This window comes from Anser anser (genome assembly GCF_964211835.1).
Source record: "Anser anser genome assembly, chromosome: 1".
NCBI lineage: Eukaryota > Metazoa > Chordata > Aves > Anseriformes > Anatidae > Anser > Anser anser.
In genome coordinates this window covers 7919349-7945824 of record NC_139720.1, presented here as the reverse complement: position 1 = coordinate 7945824, position 26476 = coordinate 7919349, and the positions used below count along the sequence as shown (strand labels likewise).

Below are 26476 nucleotides of genomic sequence, written 5' to 3'. Positions count from 1 at the left end.
TGCACGTGGCTTGGTGACCTTATGTTTGATGAGTGTCCTGTTATACATGTTAGAAAGTTACTGCATTTGTTCCTTTAGTAGCTGTTTCACAGGCATATCAAGTGGCATTTACAGTTGTGAATGAATGACGGCACTAAATCTAGTGATTGCAATTAAGAGAAGTAATTTTGGGAAGACATTTCCAATAAAATATGCTTAGAAAAACATTTGTGAAACCATACTAGCTGAGCTTTTTTGGGGGTCTCCATGCTTTTTCCCAGAAATAAGCTGTGAAGGAATCCCACTGTGCATCTCCTTTTGCAGTAGCTAGGAGTCTGACACGTGTTGCCTGAGCTTCTCATTTTGTAGTCATCTCCACGTAATAAGAATACTTTTTTCTCCAAGACCTGTGGGCATAATAATCCTGGCTCTGAATATGCAAACATGTGAAGTGCAAAATAGACTTCCTTTCCTAAAATAGCTGGAATTCCATGAAAAGAGTAGCTGTGCCCCTTTAGAGGTCAGTTCAGGTGTTTTGATAGAGGTGTGAATCTCAGCTATAGCAGTAGGTTATTGTTCTGCCTCTGTAGCTGTGGAAGAAGATAACTGAAACCATCAGGCACAAGGGAAGAGTTTTCTCTGATCAGTTAGAACATAATTAGTAATAACGCCTGTACTTTTCATTATAGTTGGATTTAAGTAAACAGTCTCTCTGGTGCGATCTGCCTCTCAGCTCTGGTAATTAGCAGGCTGAGAAGGAAGTACCCTGATTTTTCTGAGCAGAGATGGGCAAGTAGCCAGCACTCACCAGTACGTAAACTGGGTCACCGGCATAATCTTAATTATAAGTGATCGTTGCTATTAAGTACACTATAAGCATGGGAAAAAAAAGAAGAATCTATACATAAATTCAAGGGAGGAGTGTTTTAATGTTTTAATGAGAAACCCAAAATTTGAATTTTTTTCTCTGCATAATGTCAATTGTTTTTACTTTTAAAGCTTAGCTGACATTGAAGTTACTAAGGGCATAGACAGAGGAAATAAAAGGTTTGTTTCTATTCATTTGCCACTTTTATTTTGGGAAATAAAACACCTTGAGTCTTTTTTCTGCCTGTGACCACTGAACACTATTCCCAGTGCAAAAAAGAGAGAGAATTCAGCTTGTGAAAAGACACTTACCTCTATGGACAGCACTTCACTGGGTAGCACTGCACACATCTTGGGAAGCAATAAGGCATATAAGAGAACCCCACAATGCTGCTAATTTCTTGAGTAATATTGTGAGTCACATATTAAGTCCCAGCTTCTGGAATCATTTGAGTGCATGGAAATTTCAGCTGTCAGTTTAAAGAGAAATTTTCTAGTTGTGGTTGAAGAGAGAGCCTGAAAACATGACTTAACAGCACACGGGAGTCTGTGTTCTGTGTTTTAAAAAACTGATAGTTTTGAAGAGGGGTCTGACGTGCTTTATTTAAACATTTGTTGGCAGTTGACAATTACTGAAGATCCTTTAGCAGTTCTGAAATAAACTAACTAAAATTAAACAGATGTTAAGTAGCTAAACTTACTACTCCATTTTCTTCTTTAATTGCAATAATGAGGCATGTGTTCTCTGATATATTGTTTTGCTGACTTTCACTTTAGTTTCATTTCTGTTTTAAGGCCATAAGTGGAAGCAGGGAATGTGGTCAAAAGAAGAAATTGACATTTTGATGAGTAACATTGAACGTTATTTAAAGGTATGTGTTAGAGTATGTTATCTGCTGGTTGGTGTAGTAATGCTGCTCCTGATAGAAATCAACTTTCTTCAGCACTTCCCAGAATGTGTTATACACGATTCTGATCAGTACATAGTAGAAATGGTCATTACCTGTTTGAAATACACAAGATAATAGTACACAGGATTTAAGACTACCAAATGTAACATTGTAAAGCTCATTTTCTTTACAAAGCATTGAATACAACTTCCAGATTCCTTCAATGCCATATCTGTATTTGCTTTTACTATGCTAATGGCATGCATGTATCTGCTTTCTTGCCATTAATATATCGGTGTCAGAGTTCAGTGTAGAAGTAGGCATGCAGTTAAAATGCTGACAGTGATAATTGCCAATAAGTCGTATTTGTGGTAGGCTTACAGCTGAGAATATTTGACCTGAGTGCTTGCAGCTGAAAATATATAGCCTGGATATTACAGGTTCACCATCCTTCATTTGTGGATCAAAAAAAGCCCTGAAATGAGTCGTCATTGGTATACAAATCCCTCAGTACTAGTTCTAGAAATATGTGTCTGCCCACACCAGTATTAGAATTTCTGCCACAAAATTATTCAAAGATAATACTATTTTCTAAATCTAGGTGAGCGTTGTTAAGCTATCTAGATGAGTTCCTTGAGTTACTGCTAAATCATTTGATTCATACTTCCCCGTTTACCTTGTTTCTTGTCTTTTGGAGCTATAGTTTAAGCTGAAATCAAACTAAAGCCTTTTATGCTTAACTCCAGTGTTTTTGTATAAAAATCTGCTTTAAGTTTCCATCAGAACAAGAAGAGTAGTTTAATTGGAAAAATTGCTTTCAGATGAAGAATATCCAAAATTAGGTGGACACAAAATTATGGACACAAAACCGTTCAACAACTTCCATTTGTATGACCCCAGGCTAATTCCATCAAATTGTCTGTTCTATAATGTTCTAAATGACACTTCAACTTTTGATAATAAAATACTGCTAGACAGATTTTATGTGGATGAAAGATCTTCCATGTCTACTTGAACTTCAGTGTTTAAAAAAAACACCTAATGTTCAAAGATTTGTTTTTAAAGTAACTATTCCATAAATACTTTCAATTTTGGACTGTCTTGTTTGGAATACATAGAAAGTTTCATAAATGCTAAGCTTCAGTTCGTAAATGTTCTGCTTCTTGATCTCTAGGAGACTTTATCTAAGGTTTTTTTTAAATACTTTCCTCTAGGCCCGTGGAATAAAAGATGCCACTGAAATTATATTTGAAATGTCAAAAGATGAAAGAAAAGATTTCTACAGGACAATAGCTTGGGGTCTGAATCGGCCTCTCTTTGCTGTTTATAGAAGAGTTCTTCGCATGTATGATGACAGAAACCATGTTGGAAAGTATGAAAATCTCTAATGCTGCATGGTTTTATTGGTATGAGTAGGGCCATGTATTTTATGTTTGACATGTTATACACGAGCCAGAAGATACTAGCCAAACAGACCCAGCTCTTCCTATGTGACCTCTGCTGAATTCTGCTTGATCAACCTTGATAATAGTTAAGTTGATGGTATCCACAACTTAAAAGGCAGGCTGCAGAGGGGATTCTGATGCAATTAGAAGACTTTGACACGAGCATGGATCTGCTGAGGTATAGTTTCCTTCTAGAACTGTGACCTTGAGCTAATTGCTCCTAATCCCTGTGCCCTTAGTTTCCCCTATCTGTAAAGCAGTGGGTATGGCGTGATCTAGAAGTGCTGCTAGAGGGCATTAGGTTTTAGCTTTTAAACATAGTTGAAAATGAAAACATCATCTCAATGGTGATTTTTGTAATGGAATTCTGCCTTAAGGTGGCTGTAAACTGAGGAAGGAAAAAATAGCTGTTTATTTGAGAGACTAATACATGAAATTTTAATTGTTTTTCTGAGTTCAATAAGAATGGTGATTTTTAGTGGCAAACAAGAGGAATCTTAGAAATGCAGTAGCATGAAAAATGGCATTTGTTCTTCACGTTCTTTCCAAGCATCCTTAGCATTGAAATTGTTCCTTAGCATTGAAATTCCTTAATCTCTTAAGGTAATTAAAATTTTAATGTATGGTTAGTAAAACAAAAATATTTATGCTGTGTGATTTCTATTTAAAATAATGTATTTTTATTTACCTGTTGCCTAGGTATACACCTGAGGAAATTGAAAAGCTTAAAGAGTAAGTCTTTTTTACTAAAAAGGTTGTGCTACCTTTTTTATATTTAGAAGCTTGAATAGTTTTATCAGGTTTTGTTATATGAAATAACTGAAAAGTCGCAAGTGAATTTGAGTGCTCCAACTCAATCAGAAAAGTGTGGTCACTAAATTAATCTGAGGAGAAATGAATAGTGTCTATTCAAGAGTTAAGCAACATGCAACTAAGTTCTAAAAATAAGCCTTCTGTTGAAAACAGCAGCATTTCAGATTTTTACAAGCATGGTCGAGATCAGTTGTAGTTGTGATAAACAGCCTTTCCCATTCTTTAGGAAACCTGATCAGTGGTTATTTCTAAAGAAAATTACTGATTAAGAGTAGGATTTCCCCTATGAAATACGGTGGAGAGGCAGAAATTGTCAAGCCTCTTTGATATTTGCCTATGAACCTATCAGGTCAAGGGGTAGGAGCTGCAGACGTTACCTGCTTTTGCAGCTCTACTGGGTTGACCAGTTTGAAGAAACCCTTTTGGACTGAAGGAAGGCAGAGGGTATATTACATTGTGTTGATGGATTTGTTTTGATCAATTTAACTGGTTTGTGTCATTCACAAGGTTCTTGTGGCTCCAGTTGTGCCATAAGTAGTTGTGACTCGGCATGTTAAGCAACCCTATATTGGGTGGGGGAGGAAACATTAAAATTATAGATGTGACTTTGCAGAGTTTTTCCTCATTAAAATTTTAGGATGCCTGGGTTTTCATTTCTCAAGCGGTCTCTGTACCACCTGAAACTCCTTGAGAAAATTGAGTGGAATGGATTTTGTATGTCTATCTAAACGTTCATATTGTGTTTAACACAGTAATTAAGCTTCACAACACACCTGTAAGACAGATGCTAAATGTTTTATAAGCTAGTGTCCTGAGGCTTAGCTCCACCGTTCTAGGAGAAGGCTCCTAGAAATACACAGACAAATTTGCTGTGATGGCAGAAAAATACATCAAGAAAACTGTACTGCAATATCAAAGTGCCTCCCCATTCTCTCTTTAAGCCTGTGACCTACACGTTTATCCTGTTTTTGTAGAGAATAATGTTGGTAATCTCATAACTGGATATGGTGTTAATGAGCGTGTTTCTATTCAGGCTGAGAATAAAGCACGGTAACGATTGGGCCACGATAGGAGCTGCCCTGGGGAGAAGTGCTTCGTCCGTGAAAGATCGGTGTAGACTGATGAAGGATACTTGCAACACAGGTAAGGTAAACACTAGCGTCTAATTAAACGTGTTGTCTTTGTCAGTGATGCTTTCAGAGATGTGTAACTCTGGACTGAGTGACTTTATAATGTGAAACCTGGTGACTTTTTCAGAATGCGTTTGGTAGAGGTGTCTGCTGTTTCTCTTAAAAATCAGTTTTGTAGTCCATTATCTATCAGGTGTTTATGCCACTGGAGCATATTTTACCGAGGTGGATTAAAAAGTACTTTACTTGTGTTGGGTGTTCATAGACATGCACTGTAGATGTCAGCTAAGAGACAGCTGCACTTGAGGAGTAAAATATTATGTATAGTGTGTATATTCAAATGGAAGGAAAACTTATCCAGACCTTAGGTAGTTAAGGTAGTTAAGTTAGTAGTTAAGGTAGTTAATTAGTAAATCAAGCTGTTACGTGATTAATTTACTTCAACTCAAGTAACTCAGGTAGCTTGGACCAGTTTGCTTTGGTGAACATTTTGATCAGTTCTGTGGGGTTTTGTTCATACGCAAGAGGAGAAGAGAATAAAACTTGACAGCAGAATGGAAAACTGGAATTATGCACCTGTTAATCAAGAATAGATATATTATAAATTGTCAGTGGAGAATGTACGAGTGTTAATACTTGTGTCTGGAATAAGGTGTTAGGCAATAAAGATAAAAGTCAGTTGACATGTTACAGCTCAGAACAGAGCATCTGCTGCTGACTAACTTGGAGGGCTTTTCTCTCTTTCAGGAAAGTGGACAGAGGAAGAAGAAAAGAGGCTAGCAGAAGTAGTTCATGAGCTAACCAGCACAGAACCAGGTGACATTGTCACACAAGGTGTATCGTGGGCTGCCGTAGCAGAACGGGTCGGAACGCGCTCTGAAAAGCAGTGCCGCTCTAAATGGCTCAACTATCTCAACTGGAAACAAAGCGGGGGAACTGAGTGGACCAAGGAAGATGAAATAAATCTGATCTTAAGGTTTGTTGTTTGAGTTGCTTTTAAAGGTTCAGAATAAGTGATGCTAGCAGGATTCCATTGGGGTCCCTTTTGCTGGTTTCTTAAACTCTAAAATCTAGAACCCTCCAGAAGTCACTGCTGCATTTACAGTTCCCAGAGATTTATTATTGAACATATTTTTTGTTTTTTGTTTTTTTAGTGAATTTTAGTGCTCGTGAAAGGTGTCAGATTGAAAGCCCTGGAGACTGAAGTCTTCTTTATTCCACAGAACAGGTACAGCACAGGCAGCGACCGTGCAAGCTTCCCACACATTGCCCCACCGATGCGCTTTAACCCTTAACTGGAGGGTAGTTCAGTCTCCGTGCCCGTTCAGTCCTTGGCCTCTCTGCTGAGATGACCAATGAGGGTCAAGTGTGGTGGTGGTTTCTGTGATGTGGACATCTTGTCTGTCTACAAAGAACTAAACCGAGACTGCAAATTAATTTCATGTAGGCCGCCAAACACTGATTGGATCAGTGCTGATCAGCACTTGAGATGACTACACTTGAACTAGCAACCTGGTAGTGAAAAGCTCAGTAACCTTGGATGTCTTCTGCTCTCTCCAGTCCTCCTCCCATTTCAAATGCCTTTTAACTCAGGCATTTTAGTGAGTGGATTTTTATGGGTTGATAGTCTGGGGTGGGAATAAAAATCCAAGGCATATAGGGAATCTAAGCGTTATTTACAGAGCACTATTCACTAACTTCCTGAAGCTGTTTGAGTTGAGTTCATAATGAGTACCCTGATTCTGCATTTTAGTATGTGCTGGTTATAATTCTTAATATTTCTGGTATCTGTTTTAGTCCAGATATCCTTAACTCATCCTTCAGAGTTGGTTTTGGTAGTTTTTTTCCTTTTTTTTTTTTTTTAACTAGTAAGAGTATTCAGTACTATTACTTGGTTTATGAAGAGAACTTTTCTTAATTTTCACAAAAATCCTTTCCCCTCCCACTGTTCATCTCTCTTTCATGTGCTCCAGGTACAGATGAGCTGGAGGCAATTCAGAGAAATTTATAGTATTCAGACAAATTCTGGTAGAATCCAGTGTGTGCATAACATCTGCCAGAACTGTGTGAAGACTGTCCCTTACCTGGAGAGCCTGATGGGTTTAATTTATGAAGAACTGTTTAATATTGTAGCTAACTTCATCTACTTTGGCTAAGAAGCATCTGAGAGGAGGCAAAAATTCATGTTAAGGATGGATGAGTGTTATTTAGGAGAAAACAGAAGTAATAATAACATGAAATTAATTAAATGAAAGCTCAGAGTGAATCCCAGGAAGTATTTCCTGCCTTGGAGATGTGTTTGGGGAATGGTTTTCCAAAGAAAAAAGATGCAAGTGCCATCGTTTGGAATGCTTAACAATAATCTGATCAAAACCGTAATGTACATGTAATAAGGAGAATAACCTTGCATGGCAAGGAGATGGACTGGATCATCTCAGAGGTCCAGTCCATCGTCTGTTGTTGATGATTCTGCTTGACCTCTGGCAGCGTGGAGCCTTGGAAGCCTGTGTCAGTTGATGAGCTCTGGCGGACTGTTCACTAGCATGCCATTTCGCCTCTGTTACATGTGACGAGACCAGAGATGTGCAACACCCCTTCCAGTCTGGAGGGTAGTTTCTAACAGGTAAATCTTTTCTCTATCTTGTCAGGATAGCGGAACTTGAAGTTTCTGATGAAAATGACATCAATTGGGATTTACTAGCTGAAGGATGGAGTAGTGTCCGCTCACCGCAGTGGCTTCGGAGTAAATGGTGGACCATTAAAAGACAGATTGCAAACCACAAAGATGTTTCATTCCCTGGTAATGTACTAGTTGCACGCTTCTCTTCTGAAAGCTCCTTTCACAAATGTCAGAGGAATAGGGCTTCATTTTGCTGTCTGCTTACAGCATTGATGGCCAAAGAGCACAGTGCTCCTATGCTGGAAGTTACTGGCCCCTTGGATCTGCTGGCTAAGTTGCACCAACATCCAGTCCCCTAAGTGTTTCAGTTGAAACAAGCCAAGCTGGTTTGTACAACTAAACAGTAGATTTTGCCAACTCCCGTCACTTTGGCTGAAATAAGAGCACGTATCTAAGCAGCTCAGCTGGCAGATCTCATGGTGATGATCTTTGGTGTGGAGGACAGGGGCCTCTTCAGGTGGGAGAGTCTAGCAGTATCTCCTCAGGTTAGATCTGTTACTTTTAAAATGTTTAACCACGTCACAGATATCTTATTTTATGTTAATTGTAACAGAAAGCAGATCTATTACTAGCTGTATGGTGAGCAAGAGGGGAAGAATTAAGATTATAAAGCTCCCTTTAATATGTGTAACTCGTAGCTTTCATTCCTGGTTAGAGAAACTAGTGCCTGAGACAAAGGATATTTCAGTCTACGTGAACTTTGATTCAGTCCTCCTTTTCTCTGTGCTGGAGAGAGGGCAAAAAAAATCAGAGACACAGAAATCGGATGTGTAGCAGTTCCTTTATAATGAATGCTAGAAAAACAGGACTCCGTTTTTTGTTACCTTATATATTTCAACTGCTCCCTCAGTGGGACCAAAGTGATAGTAGGGAAGGTAGGTGGGTGCTTTTATTTGAGCAGTGGGCCACTGTGTGTGCAGATGAAGAATTGCAGTGTAGCTGCTGAGAGATTAATTCTGTTTCTCAGTCCCTGTTTCCACTGACGCTTCTGTCTACCTCTCAAATCTGATTCCATCTTTTGTAAGATTGGAGGTTTTATTTCTGGTAGCAGCATTACACAGCCAGTAGTACGGCATTGAATTATAGCTTGAGAGGATACTGTACTTGTTCTTGAAGAGGTCCAAAAATGTTACAAGCTTTTCTTTATTTTCCAAGCATCCTAAAATGTCTAGGTTCCTTGAGAAAGCCAGGTTCACTCCAGTGGTTAACTATAAACGTCTTGTATGTATGTGCTGAATTTCTAGTTGAAGTATCTCTGAATTGTTTAGGTTCCCAGTTGAGAATGATTTTGTTGTTTTTCTCATCTTGGATAAATGTCACGTGCACCATTTGAAATGCCCTTCTTCAACGTACTTTAGCATGAATATTCTTTCTCTCAGTACTTATAAAGGGCCTTAAGCAACTGCATGAGAACCAAAAAAACAATCCAGGGCACCAGCTTTCGGAGAACAAATCTGGAGGTGGGTTACCAAACACTAACTCCAGTTCGGGGGTTCAGCACGTGCAGATTCGAGTGGCTCGTTTAGAGGAGAATGCAGGCAACACTTCAAGCCGGATGACAGCTTTGCAGATCCCGGTCCAGATAACGCATGTCTGTAAGTAGCTGAAATGCATGGCTCATTGTCCTCTAATGAAACCTGAAGCATTCTTTTAAAAAGGTGAAGGAGGAGTTAATTCTGCCTTGATCATGCATAACTTCAGATAAGGATTCCTGGATTCCATTTCCCCATTTCTGACTTTGTTAGGCAAATTTAGGCACTACTGTGACAATAGGGCTTAGAAGCTGCAATTGGAGCACCTGCACCCAGGGGTTATGTCTCTCTCTACATGGACAGAAGAGCCTGCCACATAATGTGTTCTTTGCAGAAGCCTGCTTTGAAAAGGCCTCTTGAGAACATACTGAAGTCTCTTAATGAAGATGCAGAATATATGTTTAATCTACCAGTTTCTTCTGGTAACTCTTGTCTGTAACAAGAAATGTAACGTACAAGATCTCTTTTCATAAAATGCAGACACCTCTGTGCCTAACTTCTGATGAAGGGCATTGAAGCAAGAAGTAATATAATATTTTTTTCCAGTCTTTTTCTGTATTATGCAGTTATTTCTAGGCACAGAGTCTGGAAAGCATTAGTTGCTGTGTCACACAGACGAGTTTAGCTGATGATCTGCTCTAACCAATTTTTTTAAAATTGTTGCTTCCCATCCTCTTAAGGATGAGCTTTGCTCATTAGCAAACATGTGTTACCAGCTCTACCCTGATTGTAGTGCTTATTGTTTGGTTTTGTAGCTAATCTTATTAAGTTACTCCAGGCCAGTCACCCTGTGTGCAGCCTGTCTTTCCCATTGTCTACTGTTCTTAAGTGTGTCATTTGTGAATTTTATTAAGAATATTCAGTGCTTCGGTCTTGCTGATTAAAATGTTAGCTAATAGGGCTTTAGCATGTGAGTGGAAAGGCGTTTGGTAACTAATTTTCTGTTTATAATTTCATCAGATTAGCCTGTCTTAATGAACTTGTGCCATCTTCATTTTATCTCATTTATTTCTTAATTAGAATGCCATGCAACACCAACCCAAGAACGTTTTACCTGCAGTAACACATCTGTAGTCTTATACTTTCAGCCAATCTTGGTCAAAGCTACTGGTTTTTGATGAGCCAGCTGGTATTCTGTAACCCTTAGTCCTTTCTGTAATCCTGTAGTGAGATTTTTGTGATCTCACTTGCCTTTGCATCTGCCTAACAAGCCTCTTGCCCGTGTTAGCGTGCTTTCCTGAAGAATTTGTGTTTGTCTAATCAAAGTGAATGTTGTGTCTTCTCTGCCTGTTTCTCTATCCCTTGAGAGCTGAACCTATTAATTAGCCAATTTCAGCTGCATATGAGAGGAGGCTCAGCATTTCAAATGGGTAATTCCTGTAAGCTTTATGAACGTAATTGGCTAGGTAACAGACAGGCTGCATTTTACAGCTGTCTGCTACTGGGTGTCAGGAAATCTGCAGCAGGAAACTTTGAACGTGCCGCTACATTAATCAAAATTGGAGCTCCTGTCCTCTTGGAGACCAAAATTAGTCTACTTTGAAGCCACAGATTCTGAGATGGTCAAATTTCAAGCGCTTGTAGCTTTGTTGTCGTTATGTAGGTCTTTTGCCTTTCCAATATGTATGGCATTACTAATATTAATTTGCCTCCTGCTTTCTGGAACTTCTGAGTTTTTTCAAGAATAAGTAAAAATAATCATTATGGTTCTGATGTTTTGATGTTTTTTTAAGCCTTGTGTATGACCTTTTTGCACCTGGTGATCTTGAAATGTCTGATACTTAAACTATCTTTAGTGGTTCTCGTAGCTATTTCTAACATGAATGGAAATAATTACCTAAATAATTACCTCTGATAGGAATACTTCCAGCTTTTATACCCTTCAGCCACAACACACAAGATAAGCAAATACCTTGGGGAGGGAGCATCTGATGTTTCAGCAGTGGTTGACATACTGTGGAGGGCAGGAAAGGTTTTAAAAAAAAAAAAAGAGAACAAGTAATCCATGGGAATCATAGCAATATTAAACCTGACACCATGACAGCATGTAAAAAAATAATAATCTAAAGGATATTGTTGCACCAGAACCCCATACAAATTTCATTATACATCTTAAGTAATTAGATGATGTCAGGTAACTTTACTCTTTGCTTTTTCTCCTTTGGAGCCTTTACATAGTATTGTATCTTAAGTACCAATTAGAATAACTTGTCATTAGGATTGCAGTTGGTTTTCTTTTTTATATTACTGGAATTAACAATACCCTGCTGTGTAGCAATTACAGTGGTTTGCTCTCTGCAGGGCTGAGGCACTTTGGTTTACACACTTAACCTTTCTTTTTTCTTCCTTTTGCAGCCTCAACAGATTCCCCTGCTGCCACTGTTGACTCCGAGACCATAACATTAAACAGTGGAACACTACAGACTTTTGAGATTCTTCCAGTAAGTACGAGAGAACTGGTGCTTGTCACTGTGGTTTTTGTCTTAAGCACAGCTACATCTTAGACTGTGGAATTGGGCATTAAAAAAAAAATCGAATGGAAAGAGGAATTTAACAGACCTAAAACTGAGAAGTTCAAAGCAAAATGTATTTCCAAAAAATGTGACTTGCTAGGGGTGTGAAGTCAAATGTGAGTTATAGTCAGATGCTTTTTACATCTGTCTCAATGCTTTAGTGCTATAAAGTTTTATTTTGTGCTTGTGTTTTGTTGAAATCTGACATAACAGAAGAGACAGTTCCCAGCACATAAAGATTCTCTTAGTTCTGTTGTACTACAATTCATAGTATATTTTGTCTTTTGTCTCAATGTTAAGAATAAATTGAATTTGTTCATTTCTTTTGTGCTGTTGTACAGCATAATACATACAGTCTGTTAGCCTTAGTAGATGTCTCAGTAGCCTAAAGCTGTAGACAAGTTTGTGTCTCCTTCTTGAGTGCACTACAGGAATCAGAGCAGTCGGCACTGGGGTTCTGTTTGGTTTTTCCAGGGGAATTACAGTGGGGCTAGTTGCTGTAAATAAGCATGCTCTGAGTGCAGTCCAGGAAGTCAGCGTGTTTGGGTATTAAACTTGTGTTGTCTTCTGCAGTCTTTCCACCTCCAGCCTACTGGAACACCAGGCACGTACTTACTACAGACGAGCTCAAGCCAAGGCCTGCCTTTAACGCTGACCACTAGTCCTACCATGACCCTGACAGCTGCTGCTGCGCCAGCCTCCCCAGAACAGATCATAGTTCATGCCTTATCTGTATGTATTTTGAGCAGTGAAATGACTGAAGTTTGGACAGTGGTGGGGAGGGGAACGTAATAGTACAGGGGCCTGCCTCTATTTGCATGTTAAATTTGTAAAGCAGTTAAGTCATAACACCATTACTTTGCTTAAATTGCTGATATGTGAGCATTTCTTTTTTTTATATTGTTCTTAAACACTATCTTCAAGTTGCTTGAAAAGTTAGCATGGTTAGTTCTTACTGTGGCAGAACAGGATGTCTCCATCTAGTGGCTTGTCCCAGCAAAGCAAAATACAAATTTCCTCATGTCTTCATGAGCAAATACCGATGCTCACAAAACCTACAGTGCAGTACTAGTCTTTGTTAGAGGGTGGGAAAGGGGAGGAAACTGAAGTCTGAATAAAAAATGTGATGCAAAAGGGGGGAAAAAAAGCTCTAATCTTCTGAATCCAGGGCAATCCTCACCTGAACAGTCGCCTCTGTTTCATACTATGTATGTACTTCATTTGTGAATTACAGAACAGTTACCGCAAGGTCAACAGATGATCTGGGTTGACACACTATACACATAGACCTCAAAGTTGTACTTAGTGCTTTTAATTCCTTTGCTTCTGTTTGCTGAAAGATAGGAAGATACTTGGAGGAAAAAAGTCTCTTAAGTTGTTTTTTGTTTGTTTGTTTCTCCTTTTTTTTTTGCACATACTGCTTACAGCCAGAACACTTGTTAAATACAGGTGACAACGTCACAGTACAGTGCCACACACCAAGTGTCATAATCCGCACTGTTGCTGCTGAAGACATCTCCTCCTCTGTCACTCAGGCAGAACTTACTGTTGATTCAGACATTCAGCCAGCTGACCTGACAGATCCTCCTGACACCCTAGAAACAAACAGCTTCCCAGACGACATCCATCAGCCCAAGCTCAGCGATGAAGAGCAGTCAGCCTACAGTGAAGGCGATGCCTCAAAATTCAGCAGCAGGGATCGGAGTGAGCTGATGGATGGAGTTATGGTAAGAACTGAAGAGGAGATTTCAGGTGCCAGCCTGAAACCAGAAGAGGATTCTCACTCTGATTTACCCAGCACCTATGTCACTGAGGTAAGGGACTGCATGATACCTGACCCTTTTCCCTCTCTCTGTATGGAGAATGATTTCATTGCATCTTTGACCTTTATGTTAAGCTATTCATACGAATGTCAGTGATTTAATGCATATCGTAGTTCCAAGAGCATTTTTTTCAGATCCTCTGCCTTTGAGCTTTGCTAATATGTTATGGATGTGAAACAGGTAGGATTTAATTTGGAACTCAGGCTCAGATTTGATTTTGTCTTGGGCACCGAATCCCTCCCTAGCTGTGGAGCTGCTTCTCTACTCAGGGTACTTTTGAGTGATGGCTGTGGAAAGTGGTGGTATTGGTAGCACAGAGCAGCTGTCTTTTGGTGCTGTTACCTTCAACCAGGCTGTTAATTGTGTGATGCAAGTACTGTACAGGTAGATAGTCTGCTGAGCAGTGGAGGTGAGATAGAATATGCAACTGTTGCTCTGTGAATCTAATAATGTATTTCTAGGTTCACCACAGTTTCCACTTTGAGGGCTTCTATTAAACAGTGTACTCCCAGTTAAGTGTCTGTTAAATGGGACTGGAAGCATTTAAGTCATCTATCTTCCTGGCCTCAATTTTATTCAGCTTCAGCACCTCAGATGCAGAAACAAACTTATCCAAATGATTTTGTGCATTTGGAGTGTTTATACTAAATTCCTCCATCTTTCATTTGCTGAAACCATCATAATGAATAAGGCAAAGAAAACAGAGATAATAAAATGAACATAACTCTACTTAGTGGGTAGAAAATGCCTTTCTCTAGAAGTTTGATTAGGTTAGACTGGGGAAAGAGATGAATTAGATTTGAATACTACCTCCTGTTCTCCAAAAACAGTGTGCTTTACCGTTGCTGTAATTCTGCTTTATATCCGTGTTGAAAAATCCGTTGTTAATATGTTTGGACTTTGTTAGACTTTGTCTTTGCAAAAGTAAACAGACACTGTGTATCCATTATGCTCTTACTAAGAGGAGGATCACTGTATGCCTCCACAGTCTGCTACTACACAAGTGTTTGGCTCCTGAATACATCCAAAGCTGGGGATTTTCTTTTTTATCTCATAGTTGAAATGGTTGTGATAAAAATTCTCAGCAGTTGAGGCAGCCCATCAGCTTTCTGCTCTCAGTTTAAAAATGCAGCTTCTCAAGTTGGAATTGGTAAATTTCTGCAAAAAGCATAGTTCCTAATTGAATTTCGTAGGAATCATTTATGGCTAGCAGGGTGTCAAGAAGTACTAATCTTCATATACAGAAGAGTAAACTGAGTTTGTAATTCTAATTCACATTCAAGTTTGATGTGTGTGCTTAAATTCCAGGAAACAGAGACTGTTAGTGAGTTTCTAAATGAAAAGTTACTCTAGAAAGACGTGCCTAAACATTGCTTTCTCTAAGCCAGTGTTATTTTTATGCACTTGCAAGTATTATATTGTCAGTGTGGGTATGGGTGGTGGGAAGTAAGCAGCTGTGCTGCAGGGTTTTGTTATTTCTGACTGGGAAGGGTGCCCATTTGTCACAATGGCGTGTTCAGTTTTTTCACACCTCCTTTTCTCAGTTCTAAGCCATGCTGCTTATTGTGGGCAGGTTCAGCTGTGTTCTCTGCACAAAGCTGCTGTTGCAGGTCAGGCATACTGTGCCTTGCATGAACGGGTACACGTTTGGAGTGAGTTTAAATCGCTAAGCTGCAGCACAGGTAGTCAGCTCCTCTTCAGCTGCACCAGGGAAAGGGTTTTCTGCAAGCTGCCTTTGCAAAAACATTGTGGAAACTATGTAGGGAAACAAGTTTTCCTAAAACTAACTGAAACTTCAAGATTTTCTTGAACGGAGTGGGGGTGTTACCTCTCTCAAACATTTCTTGCCCACTCTGAAAAGAGGGATAAATCCCTGTACCTTCACGCCGATAGCTACATTTGCTATCATTCTGCATCAGTAATTCCTGAAGCTTGAACGAACCTTACACATGTTAAACACAAGATCCAAATATCTGTGGTTATTCTGGCAGTGTTAACCAGGATGTCTTTTCACTGCGTGTGCAGAACCAGGAGCCCACCTGAGTGTGCTGTGGCACTGAGTAAGCCAGGTTTATTACTTCCTTTTCAGTGCTAGCACTACAAGAGCCAGGGAATAGGCAGCAGCTGTGGGATTTAGAAGAGGGCAGGGATATTGACAACTTGTGCCTGGAAGGAATCGGTATGTTGCTAATTTTTTGATGTAATGAGGTTTGTCCAAGAAAATTTGGAGCCACCCTACTGCCAGCAAGTTACAGGACGAGGCACAGCAATTAAAATTGGTCTTCTGAGCTGTAAAAACGTGTCACAGAAGCAGGAGTTGTGAAACTAAGTTATTAAGTTCAGGTAAAATTATCACATTTGTGGAACTGGGAAACTGTAAAGGTATTGCTTCAGTCTCAGAACATCTAGGCAGCAGGTAGTGGAAAGGATTATTCCTGTTTATAGACAGAATATTTGACTTACACAGGAACATTTTATCACCACCATGCAATCTCTCATTTCCTCTCCCCGTGTCCTGTACTGCTCACAGGGTGGAATTCCTCTTACCTCATTTTAGGTGCCCACACTAGGATGAAATGTATCTTATGTGAAGTAATTAGCTGAGATGTTGACATTTCAATCTAATGAGATAAAATTCATCCAGGCAGTCTACTTATTATGAAGTATTGCTGGCCAAAGCAGGTTTTTCTGTTCTTGCTACCAAAAATGCACTCTCATGTCCTGTCCTTCCGTGTCGTGCAGGACCTGGGTTCTCCAACGATAGAAGAACAAGTTGACCAACCTACGATAGATGATGAAACTGTGCTAATTGTTCCTTCCTCCCATGGTTTTATCCAGACATCAGATGATATAGACAGTGAATCGGTGTTGCCCCTAACAACTCTAACAGGTATGTATATTTGATGCTGGAGCTAGCGTTTGCCAAATCAGTATAGCACTTTTGAGTTCTTTTAAACAACGATCCTTGCTTTCTCTTGAATTATTTTCCAAATTATTGCTGTGAATCTTTAACCACGTTGATTACCCCACTTACTTCAGTAGAAGTTGAAGAAAATCTCAACCTCGTGGGAAAAGCCGAACAGCAGCTGCTTCATGACTTAACTGAGCTGTTCCCATTGCCCTTGAGCCTTGAATTAGTACACACAGGCTAATGAGTAACTCTGTTTAGTGCGTGTTTCTTCATACCTGTGCTGGAATGAAATTGGTTTCTCATTTGGGAGAAAAACAGACGCATCAGAAACGCAGTTAACCACTCGATAAGCTCTCATGGTGAGGGGCTGGGCGCTTTGGGGTGTTTGCACAGCACTCACCTGGAGGGGCTTGCTAGCTTTGCCACGCTTCCCCATGCCAAGAGTCATCTTAGGCTTGGAAGCAGCATAGATGCGTTCTCCCAGTGCTGCATCTAACAAATCCTCCTTTCTGGAGGAAGGATCTACTTGCAGAGCCATCTGAGGATCAGCCTTGGGCCTGATACAGTAATACCTGGGGAATCCAAACATGAGTCACACTTGTTGCATCCAGGTTAGTCGTGGCTCCCCTTGAAAATTGAACTTGAAAACTGACTAGTTTAATGGAGTAACATTCCTTAAAATTGTTTCAAAGCTCAGACTGCATTTCTGTCTCGTGTGTTTTATATATCATGTTATAATGGACCAGTAAATAATGAGTTCTAATGTACGGCGTCTCCTGACAGATCCTATCCTACAGCATCACGGAGATGGGTCACACATCATTGGCTCATCACTGGGCAGTCCTGACTCGGAAGATTCAAAGGATGTTGAAGATTTAGTGAGCTGTCACTGAGAGAAGCAGCAGTCGCGTCCATTTTGTATCGACCACGTTCGCGTTGTGAAATCAGTTGCAACCCTGTGCCACGTTTCCAAAGAAAGCAGTCAGTCCATGTCTTTAAACAGAACCTTACAGTTTGAGATGACTACAGTGCACTTTTCCTGCTCAGGCTATTTTACCTCATTTGTGAAGGGTTACAGAGCAGCCAACCGAAGCCTGATGTGCGACGTTTCAGCCAGGGTGTTTCAGTGTTTGAAAGAAGCCCTGTTGGATTGCTCATTGCTAGGATCCACGTGGTCAGTTCTGAGTTGACTTTTTACTAGTGTGCTCAACTGCACACCCTGAAAACTGGACAGAAGTCAAGGATTGTGGACCGTAGCCTCTTAGTGCTGCAGCGAGAACTAGTTTGCACACGTTTCATGAAGAATGGGTGAGAATTTCTGCACTTAACTGACTTTTGTAATACATGGAGCAAGACTGTTACATTTCAGGAAGAAATGTATTCCATCAAAGACTTCAGGGAGCGTGGGCAGCAGCATAAAGCGATGGTCTGCGTTCCCATCTCATCTGCTTTATCAGTACATCTACGGCACAGGACTCGAGACAGATGCTTACCGGGTTGGCCTGGTCTGCTTGTTCCTGAGCAGTCCGTTGCTGGCAACGGATAGAGCTCAGAAAGATCACTTTTGGAAAATCTGATTTATTTTTTTTTCCCCTTCATCACTACAGTAAGCTGAATAAAAAGGGAAGGCCTGTAGGGAAAGGGAAGCTGCTGGAACCCACCAGCTTGTCCCTAAACTCTTTTGAAGGTGGTTGTGAGCAGGCTGGAACGTTTGCCTCTCGCTGTTTACATGACACTACCAGCCACCTCTCTGGAGGTGATTTATGCAGCAAGTTACAGGATGGGGGGTGGTGAGGAGGTGGCAAAGTCTTGGAGAAAGCTCTGTGAGAATTTGGGCGCAGGGCCTGGAGGCAGAGGAAGCCGATTACTTCCTACATTCAAGGACTGAAACAGACACTAGGCTGAGCAGCAGCCTGTTAGCTAGGGATTGAAAGAAAAAGCTATAGAAATTAAAGACTCGTGTATAAATTATTTTATTTATTTCTGTAATTAGCTCTTCATAATCAAGAGTTGGTCTTTTTCAGTCTGTGGTTTTGTTAATGTGAAAAACAAGTTGTAGTTTCAAATGGTTGCCTAGGGAACAGAAATAATTGTATATTCAGTTTAAACAAAATAAAGAGTATTTGTCTTATGTAACTGTAAGATGCCATTTATTTATACTGCTACAGATCCTTGCAATGCTGCAGTTTATTTGTACAGTAATAAAAAATGCAGGTTTTTTTTCCAAAATGAAAAAGCTTGTGCCATTCTGAAACGTCAGTACAACTGGAATGTTCATTAAGTGCAACAGTAGCTCTTCAGAAAAAAGCAGAATGTCACATCTTATGGCAATAATTCTCCCCGACAAGAGGGGACATTACATATACATTTACATGAAAATCATGTACTGATTGATCCTTGCACAACCCATTTCTTTCCTCTCAGGCTGATCGTCTTCACTTCAACGGCTCAGGTAGAGCTGAGAGCTGAGCTGAAAGCAGTCCGGTCCGGTAGTGTCGGTGCTGGGCATTCCCACTGTCCATCATTTACCCACTTCATGGAAGTACAGGTTGGCACATACACATAGCATGGCGATAGAAAATAATATATAGTAAATCAGGTTCCTGAATTTAGGTTCCAGGTCTCCTTGTCGATACCAGTAGATCTAGAAGAAAGAATGAGTTTGTATTACTTAAAAATGCCAGATATTTCTTCTTAGGAAACTTTCTATAGTAACTGAACTGGCAATTTCTAAAGTTGGATTTATTATTTTTTTGAACAACCTAGCTCTGGCTAGAGAAGACTAAGAACAGAGTCCAGCAAATTTTCTTAACAGTTAAGAAATATCATCTATGTCTGAACATACTTGTGGAATACACCAACAAGAATTTGGCAAGGTGGCTCCCCCCAAAACATGGCTGTCAGTGAAATTAGGGTGCCGGGTTGGCTAAGACACAGGTAGTCAGCTTTCCTGAAGTGTGTTTTTTTGATGCTCAAACCTGGCTACAGCCAGCTCTTTGAGGACAAATGGGACAAAAGCAGCATTTCACCCTACGCCATCTGTCTTGCAGAGACAACCAGCCATGGAGCCATAGCCAGGCACTGACCAGGCGTCGCAGAGCAGCTTCCCAGCTTACCCAGCAGCGAGGGACAGGGCCTCAGTGCGGGAACCTCCCCAGATTACGGCTGCAGAAGGAGCTCCGAGTAGGAGAAGCTACAGCAGAGGGAGGAGGCACTCGATACTGTTACCTGCCTCTTCCTTTTTCCAGTGCTCGGGACCAACCCTCAGGATGCTGCAGCTGTTCAGAAGCCACCCTCTGCTCTTGTACTGTTTGATTGCTTTCTCTCTCAGCCTCAAGCTGTCACCCAGATGAAAACCCGCCTGCTGTAGCTCCCTGGCACCGCGTCTCGTCCCCTGAACCTCAAAGGTCAGTGCCTTCTGCAGGCGCCTGCCCGGCCCCACCACTTCGAGCCTTTTGCTCCGCCACCTCTGCAGTGCAGCCCGTGTCTGCGTTCCCCATCCCGCTGCTCTGCTCTCCGGTCCTAGCTCGTCTCCGCAGGAGGCCACAGGTGCCTGCCGCAGAGGTCACGAGCCCTGCATCACAGCTGTGCTGCTCAGCAGCAGTTGGCGTAGTACGCTGCACTCCGCAGTGCCAAAACTGCTCACCTTTATCACTGACGTGGTTAAGTATCTCTGCGTCCTTCCCCTCCTTCCCCTGCAGTGGCCTTGCAGAATGCAAACTGTTAGGGATTTGCCTACCAAATGAGTCACAGTGAGACTCCTCGACAAAAACTGCAAGCTGGTCTCAAGGCCATATAAATACAGCTGGCCATTTAGGGCCAAGCAGCGTGTGGTTCAAGGTAAATACCACAATGCATGTTGTTGCGGAGTATAAATTATTCCTGATGTTGCAATGACACTCCTGAAGTCTCACAAAGATAACTGCCGCCAAAGTTTCACAATGTTAATTACAGATTATGCCTGCACTCTTCCTCAAGCAGCTGCTAATTAGCAGCAGTAAGCTTGTTGTGCAAACACTAAAATAAACCTGACAATAAGCTGATTGTAAAAGGATAACTAGTCGTACAGCTACAAAAAAAAAATGAGGCCTACTGAAGTTTCTGACCCATGCAAAGAGCTTAAAATTTAAGGGGAAAGGTAACGTCTGAAAGTGCCTGCCCCTGCTCCGCTCCCTCCAGCTCCTCTTCCCTTTCTGGGAGGAGAAATTCAGCGCTGAGGAAACAGCCACCTGCAAACACAGGTTGTTGCGCAGGCGGACCTGGAGCTGGAGTTTATATGGGCTGGCAGGCTCCTCTAGGGGAGTAAAGAAGGCACCCCGTAAGTCAGATTTTACTCGTATTTCATCCAGTCGGCAGGGTGGTACTTACAAGTATGCCAGCAGAAATGCAACACAGGGAGATGCAGAAAGCGAAAAACACGTTCACGGGTTTTGGAGGTAGTTGCGGGAAGACAAAAGCACTGATGAGGGTGACCTGTATGGGGGAAAACACAGGTGAACGATTTGCTCTCTCCATCCTCCAGGTCTGTGAAGATGAGAGGCCCCCCGTGACCGCTGGAGCACCACAGCTGCCTGCCGGTTTCTCCTCAGACCCTTGCCAATCTCATGACCATCAGCTTCAGCGGGAGCTTCAGAGCCCAGAGCTGATCCTCCGTCTGTGGTGGTCTTTGGCTCGTCCGGAAAGTGTGGGGAAGGCAGAGCTTGAGAGCAAGTGACAAGCGACTTCTTTGGAAAAGCCTCTATCAATCTATACGTAAATAGAGGGATGTAAAGAGAAGCAAAGCAAATCTCCTGGGTTAAGCGCTTTGTCCACCCTCGGTACGTTGGCACAGCACGGATATAAGCTCCTGTCCTCGTCGCTTAGGGTCGCTCAGTGTAATCAGCCCTGTAACATCACGGTGGCACACGTTCAACAAGCTGCGTTGCGACCGAGCCGTAAGCATCTGATGGACACTTTCACTCGAAAACTCACGGATGGGTTTTCTGGGAGCACAGCCAGCCCTGGCCGAATGGAGGCAGCGCAGCCGGCCTCACGGTCTGCCAGGAAGGCCAACCTGCCCACCCGTGCGAGGCTTTTTGTTGCACACGCAACAGCCAGATCTTAAATCACGGCAGGAGCTCAAACGGCTTGAGGGAAGGCGCTCCCCTTCCCCTGCTGTCAGAATTTCAAAAGACAGGCCCCGAGGTTACCACCCGGACCCCAAACCACTTCAGTCGGTGAAGGTTTGCTGTCCACTGCTGGGAGGAACTCTGGTTTCCACCACCAGCTCTGGTTTCCACCTCGTCGCCTGCGCGAGGCACGAAACACGGGCTGGGACGCGGGGCACTTACCACGAGCAGCAAGGACGTCAAGCCGCCGACGACTAGATTGATGATTCTGTCCTGAGGAGAGAGGAGAATTACACACACATGTGAGGAAAAAAAAAAAAAAACCATGCAATAACCTACCACACCTAGAGAACTGAATCACCGAGGACCCCTGTTACCAAAAAAAAAAAAGCCTGGTTTAGCCTCAGTGCCTAAGGGGGAGCAGCTTGATGCTGTCTTAGGTGGGAACCTGTGGGCTGCTGGCAAGGAGCAGCATCTCCCCCTCCCCAGTGTCCCCGCCGTCACCAACAGACAGGGCAGAGAGCTCCCAGCGGAGCAGGACACGGGAGGAAGGCAGGAGCAGTCGGTGGTGGAGGAAGCACCGGGTGAGAGCTGAGCTTAGCCTGGGAATGAAGCCCTCCAAGGGGTTTGTTCCTCCACGGAAAACCAGACCATTTGTGCTCCTGCACCGTGGGAGCCACCAAGAAAACCACCGCAGAGTGCAAAAAAGGAGCTTTAAGAAACGAACCCGGACCAGGTTAGCAGAAGCAATAAACAGGACGAAATGCAGCATCACCGCCTCCCTGCGAGCACACCGGGACTCCTGCAGCTGGGCTCTTCCACCTGAGCTAGTCCGAACGAGGTTGGCTGTGAGTTTGGTACCGAACTGAAGCCAGGGGGGTCCCCGACCCCAGCGGTAGCTCTGGTCTAGGAGAGGCCGATGGTTTCGCTCTGCTCTTGCTCTGCCGAGCCCACAAAGCCGATTTTACAGACGTGGGGACGGAGTTTGTGCTTGGGCTCAGCTCCCTGCTGACAAAAGAGGCGGCAGGAGGTCGGCAGCTGGGTCGTGCTGCCACGGGGGGAGAGCTTTGCAAACGCAGAGGGAGGGGAGATGGAGCTGAGGAGGCTGCGGAGCAGCAACAAGTGGCCATCCCGTGTGACCGACCTAACGAGTGTAAAATCACCGCAGAGAGGCCGGGAGGGACGGCTACGCAACCACACACCCGAGGACAGGAAATACCGTACAGGAACGGTATTAAATTTCGGGGTTAAATGTCTCTGAATTAACCCCAGACCTGGCAGGGGGGCAAATTGGGCAGCAGACAAGCCGGGTCCGGATGCCGGCGGCGGAGCAGCTTCGCAGCGCTTTTGCAGGTCCCCGCGGGTCAGGGCTTTCCCCGCACTTAAACCCAGGGGCGCTGAATTTTTTTCCAAACGCGTCGCCGGGCAGAGCGAGGTATTATTTCAGGATCGGGAGATTACAGCCCCCGATCCCGCAATCCCAGGCTCGGCAAAGCAGCGAGGGAGAGGCTGCGTTCCCCGCTGACGCTTCAGCTCCGGGCGGCTTAGCGCAGCGAAAAGGTTAAAAATACGCAAGCAAGAGGCCGAGACGGTTAAGGGGATTGGGGATGACGGAGCCTTTCACCTCCGGGCCGTGTCCTGGAGCGTGCTCCTGCCCGGGAGGTGCTCACACAGGGGCTGCGACGCGTGGTGCCCTACGAGCGGGACCACCCGCTGCTGCACAGCCAACCCGGGGAATTATTTTTCCAGGTCGAGCATCACCTTGTTATTACAGGCGCCGCAGGGACCCCCCTTGGCACGGCATCCACCGGGGTTCATCGCTGCGAGGAACAAGCTCCTGGCTGCGCGGACACGGCCCCAAAGAGACCTGAGGGCCTTGGGGAGGATGGGGGAACGGGCTTGGGTCCCCGGAGGGTGACACCTCACATTTTGTGCCTTCCATCAACAACTCCAGATGGTCGGAGGCAATCGCAGCGGGGCTCCAGCACATCGCAGCCACAGGGGACGCTTCAGTGTCAGGTCAAACGGCACGGGACTGCAGACAGTGTTACCCCACACCCTACAGGGGACAAGCTCACGGCCCCACTGACCGCTCCAAGGCTCGGAGACATCCTCACCAGCTCCTCGCTCCCGTTTTGTGCCTCTCCGCCTCTCCGAGAGCATCCACCCGGCTGTATTTAAACGTTCCCATCACGGAGGAGCCCGAGCAGCTCCTGCTTTTAGCTTCTTCCTCGAGAAATCCCGCAGCTGGGATGCTCGGTCCCTTCGCCACTTTACCGCCGGTGCCTTCGTGTCGCTCTGCCTCCTGCCACGGCTGCAGCCATGGTAACTGCAGCTGAATTTACGTCTCCCCGTCGGGATAACATCGGGATAACACCGCCTCGCTGCGCTCCTCCTCCCCGGCTACACATCCCGACCCCACAGGCTGGCTTCAGCCCCAAACCACCAGCTTGGGGACCAGGAGAGCGCAAGAAGGTGAGAAGAAGAGGCGGCTCAGGGAGAAAAGCGGGGCAGAGGGAAGGGTTTTGCCTCCCTTCTGAAGCTGCCTGGTTAATTTGGGCACTGTCAGGATGCCTGGAAGTCCCAAACCCCTTTCGGCACAACTCCGTGGTCCTTCCCACCCCACCGGCCAGCTGAGAAACCCCCAGCCTCATCCCATGGCTAAGGCCACCCCGTGCCAAAAAGCAGATCGGTGCCCCACCACCTCCAACAGCACCGTGCCCGTGCGCTTCTCCCTCCAGACCCGCTCCCATTTTGAGGCAAAGTTCGCCGGTTTTGAGACAGAACATTCCCAGCTCCGGACCTCTCCGGCGTTTGTTCCTAAGCAACCCCCGGGAAATCCCAAAGGAACCATTCAGCGCCGCACAGGGAGCCTTTGTCCCTCTGCCACCGAGAGACCACTCGCTGCCTGTCCCCTACAACAGGCTTCCCCCAACAAATACATGAATAAAAATCAGTGGGGCCCCATGGGATGGGCGTGGGGTGCCGTGCAGGATGCTGGATCCATGTCCGAGCACATGAACCGATATGCAATATTTCTTATTTTCCGCTACCCGTTGCAAGCAGAGCTGCAACTGCAGAGAGAAGGGGAGCAAAGGGATCAAAGAAGGGGAGCCGCGCAAGTGCAGGATCAAAGGCTGGACGGGGGATGGAGATTTTGGGGTTTGGCAGAGGACCTGCACAGCCCAGTCCTGCTGCCAGGCTCCGGTGGCGCCACCGAGACCCCAGGACCTGCCTGGTTATGGCAGCTTCCCCAAACCCTGTTTTTGGCTTCCCCGAATCCCTCAGCTGTGAACCAGCCACCCCATACAGCTCCCCTCACCCCTCGTTCATCCCCTTGCAGGTCCCAAGCCCCCAGCAGGGGTCCCATTTTGCACCCCCCCAGGAACAACCCCATATCATTTCACCCTGCATCCCCCCAGACAGACGCACATCGCCGGCTGTGCTCTCCTAACGGGGCTCGAACCCGATCCAGGAACCACCTGCACCCCGGATTTTGGGGATTTAGGAGGGAGTCTGACCCCATAAACACCCCCGTGCCCCAGCTCCCGGCCCCCACCCCAAAGCCGGGAGGCTTTGGGGGGATTACAGGGGATTGACACCTGCGGAGCCGGCGCCGCCGCACGTCACCCACCGCAGTGCACCCCGGATCGACGGGGGGAGGGCACCAAAGGGACCCCCCCCACCAAACACCCCAAAAAATGGGTAAAATGCAGCTCAATGGGGTCACAGCCCTGGGGAGGGGGGGGCCAAACCCCTTCCCCAAACCTTGGGGCTCCCCGCACCCGGAGCTGCTGCTCCCCATCGGGGCTGGGGCATCGGAGGGTGCTTGGGGGGCGTTATGTGGAAGTTTGGGGTTTTTTTTGGAGGGGGGGAGTTGGGGAGCTCCTCTTTTATTTGGAGGATGGGTCTGGCTTTGGGGGATTGTTTTGGAGCTGTGGTTTTTGCTTTATTTCTCGGGGGGGGAGGGGATATTGGGCAGGACATTTTTGTATTTTTGATTTCAGGGACTAATTAGGAGGGGGGCCGTGGGGTTTATTTATTTATTTATAATTCTGGTCATTCAAAGGGTGTTTTTTCTTTTAGGATTTTGGGATGTCTTAGGTTTGGGTTTTTTGGTTTTGGGGTTGTTTTTCTTTTTTGGTTTTGCATTTTTGTTTTGTTTTGTTTTTTCCCTTTGGGGGCAGCTTTGCTGTTGTCCCGGGAGGAAGGGGGGGGGGGGGGGTCGATTCTTTCTTATCCTGCGGATTTTCCTCGTTTGTTCCCCTGCTTTATTTCTCTCCCAGGTCTCGGGCAGCTTCTTTCCATCGGGTAGGGACCTGGGGGGGGGGCTGCTCTCGCAGACAGAGCGGGGGGGGGGGGGGCACCGCTGGGGACCCCTCCCTCCGCCCTTCTCCCCCCCCCCCGGGGGGCTGCTTCCCACCTCGGGGGGGGGGGGGGTGTCCCTCCTCCGTTTTCGGGGTGCCCCCCCCCCAGCAGACCCCCTTACCCTGGCCGAGGTCTCCCCGAAGAGCGGCCGGCTGTCCGGCCCGCCGGTGCCGTAGGTGCGGGCGGCGAAGCCCTCCATGGTGCGGGGGGGGCCGCGGCCTCATGCTGCGCCCCGCTCCGCGCCGCGCCGCGCCGCCACCGCCACCGGCGGGCCCGCAGCTCCCGGCCCGGCTCGGCACGGGGCGGAACGGCTCGGCCCGGCTCGGTGCGGTACGGTACGGTACGGCTCGGTACGGTACGGCTCCGTACGGTACGGTACGGCCCCTCTGCAGGGGGGGCTGCGCCGCCCGGCCCCGC

General features: G+C 44.8%; 2 protein-coding genes across 7 annotated transcripts in view; one reads left to right on the top strand and one right to left on the bottom strand.

Annotated features, from left to right (window-relative positions):
- The window catches only part of DMTF1 (cyclin D binding myb like transcription factor 1), a 29461-nt gene extending 10747 nt beyond the window's left edge, over positions 1 to 18714 (top strand). For 4 of the 6 annotated variants that reach the window (XM_083823045.1, XM_083823041.1, XM_083823043.1 and 1 more), the window contains 12 exons: positions 1642 to 1718; positions 2951 to 3108; positions 3881 to 3913; positions 5028 to 5137; positions 5872 to 6100; positions 7773 to 7924; positions 9184 to 9399; positions 11692 to 11777; positions 12423 to 12581; positions 13277 to 13663; positions 16415 to 16562; positions 17367 to 18714. In XM_083823045.1, the coding sequence (XP_083679171.1) occupies positions 1642 to 1718; positions 2951 to 3108; positions 3881 to 3913; positions 5028 to 5137; positions 5872 to 6100; positions 7773 to 7924; positions 9184 to 9399; positions 11692 to 11777; positions 12423 to 12581; positions 13277 to 13663; positions 16415 to 16562; positions 17367 to 17476 (1865 nt within the window). In that variant the 3' untranslated portion in view covers positions 17477 to 18714. Of the gene's footprint in view, positions 1 to 1623; positions 1719 to 2950; positions 3109 to 3880; positions 3914 to 5027; positions 5138 to 5871; positions 6101 to 7772; positions 7925 to 9183; positions 9400 to 11691; positions 11778 to 12422; positions 12582 to 13276; positions 13664 to 16414; positions 16563 to 17366 lie in introns of all 6 variants that reach the window. The other 2 variants (XM_083823046.1, XM_083823044.1) reach the window with 2 other exon arrangements.
- A 6-nt stretch (positions 18715 to 18720) lies between these two features.
- TMEM243 (transmembrane protein 243) lies at positions 18721 to 26476 on the bottom strand. The gene is made up of 4 exons (XM_083823089.1): positions 26181 to 26476; positions 21914 to 21964; positions 20952 to 21056; positions 18721 to 19227 (listed from the first exon to the last, which is right to left on the bottom strand). The coding sequence occupies exons 1-4, from the start codon at positions 26256 to 26258 to the stop codon at positions 19105 to 19107; spliced, it is 357 nt and encodes a 118-aa protein (XP_083679215.1). The 5' UTR covers positions 26259 to 26476; the 3' UTR covers positions 18721 to 19104.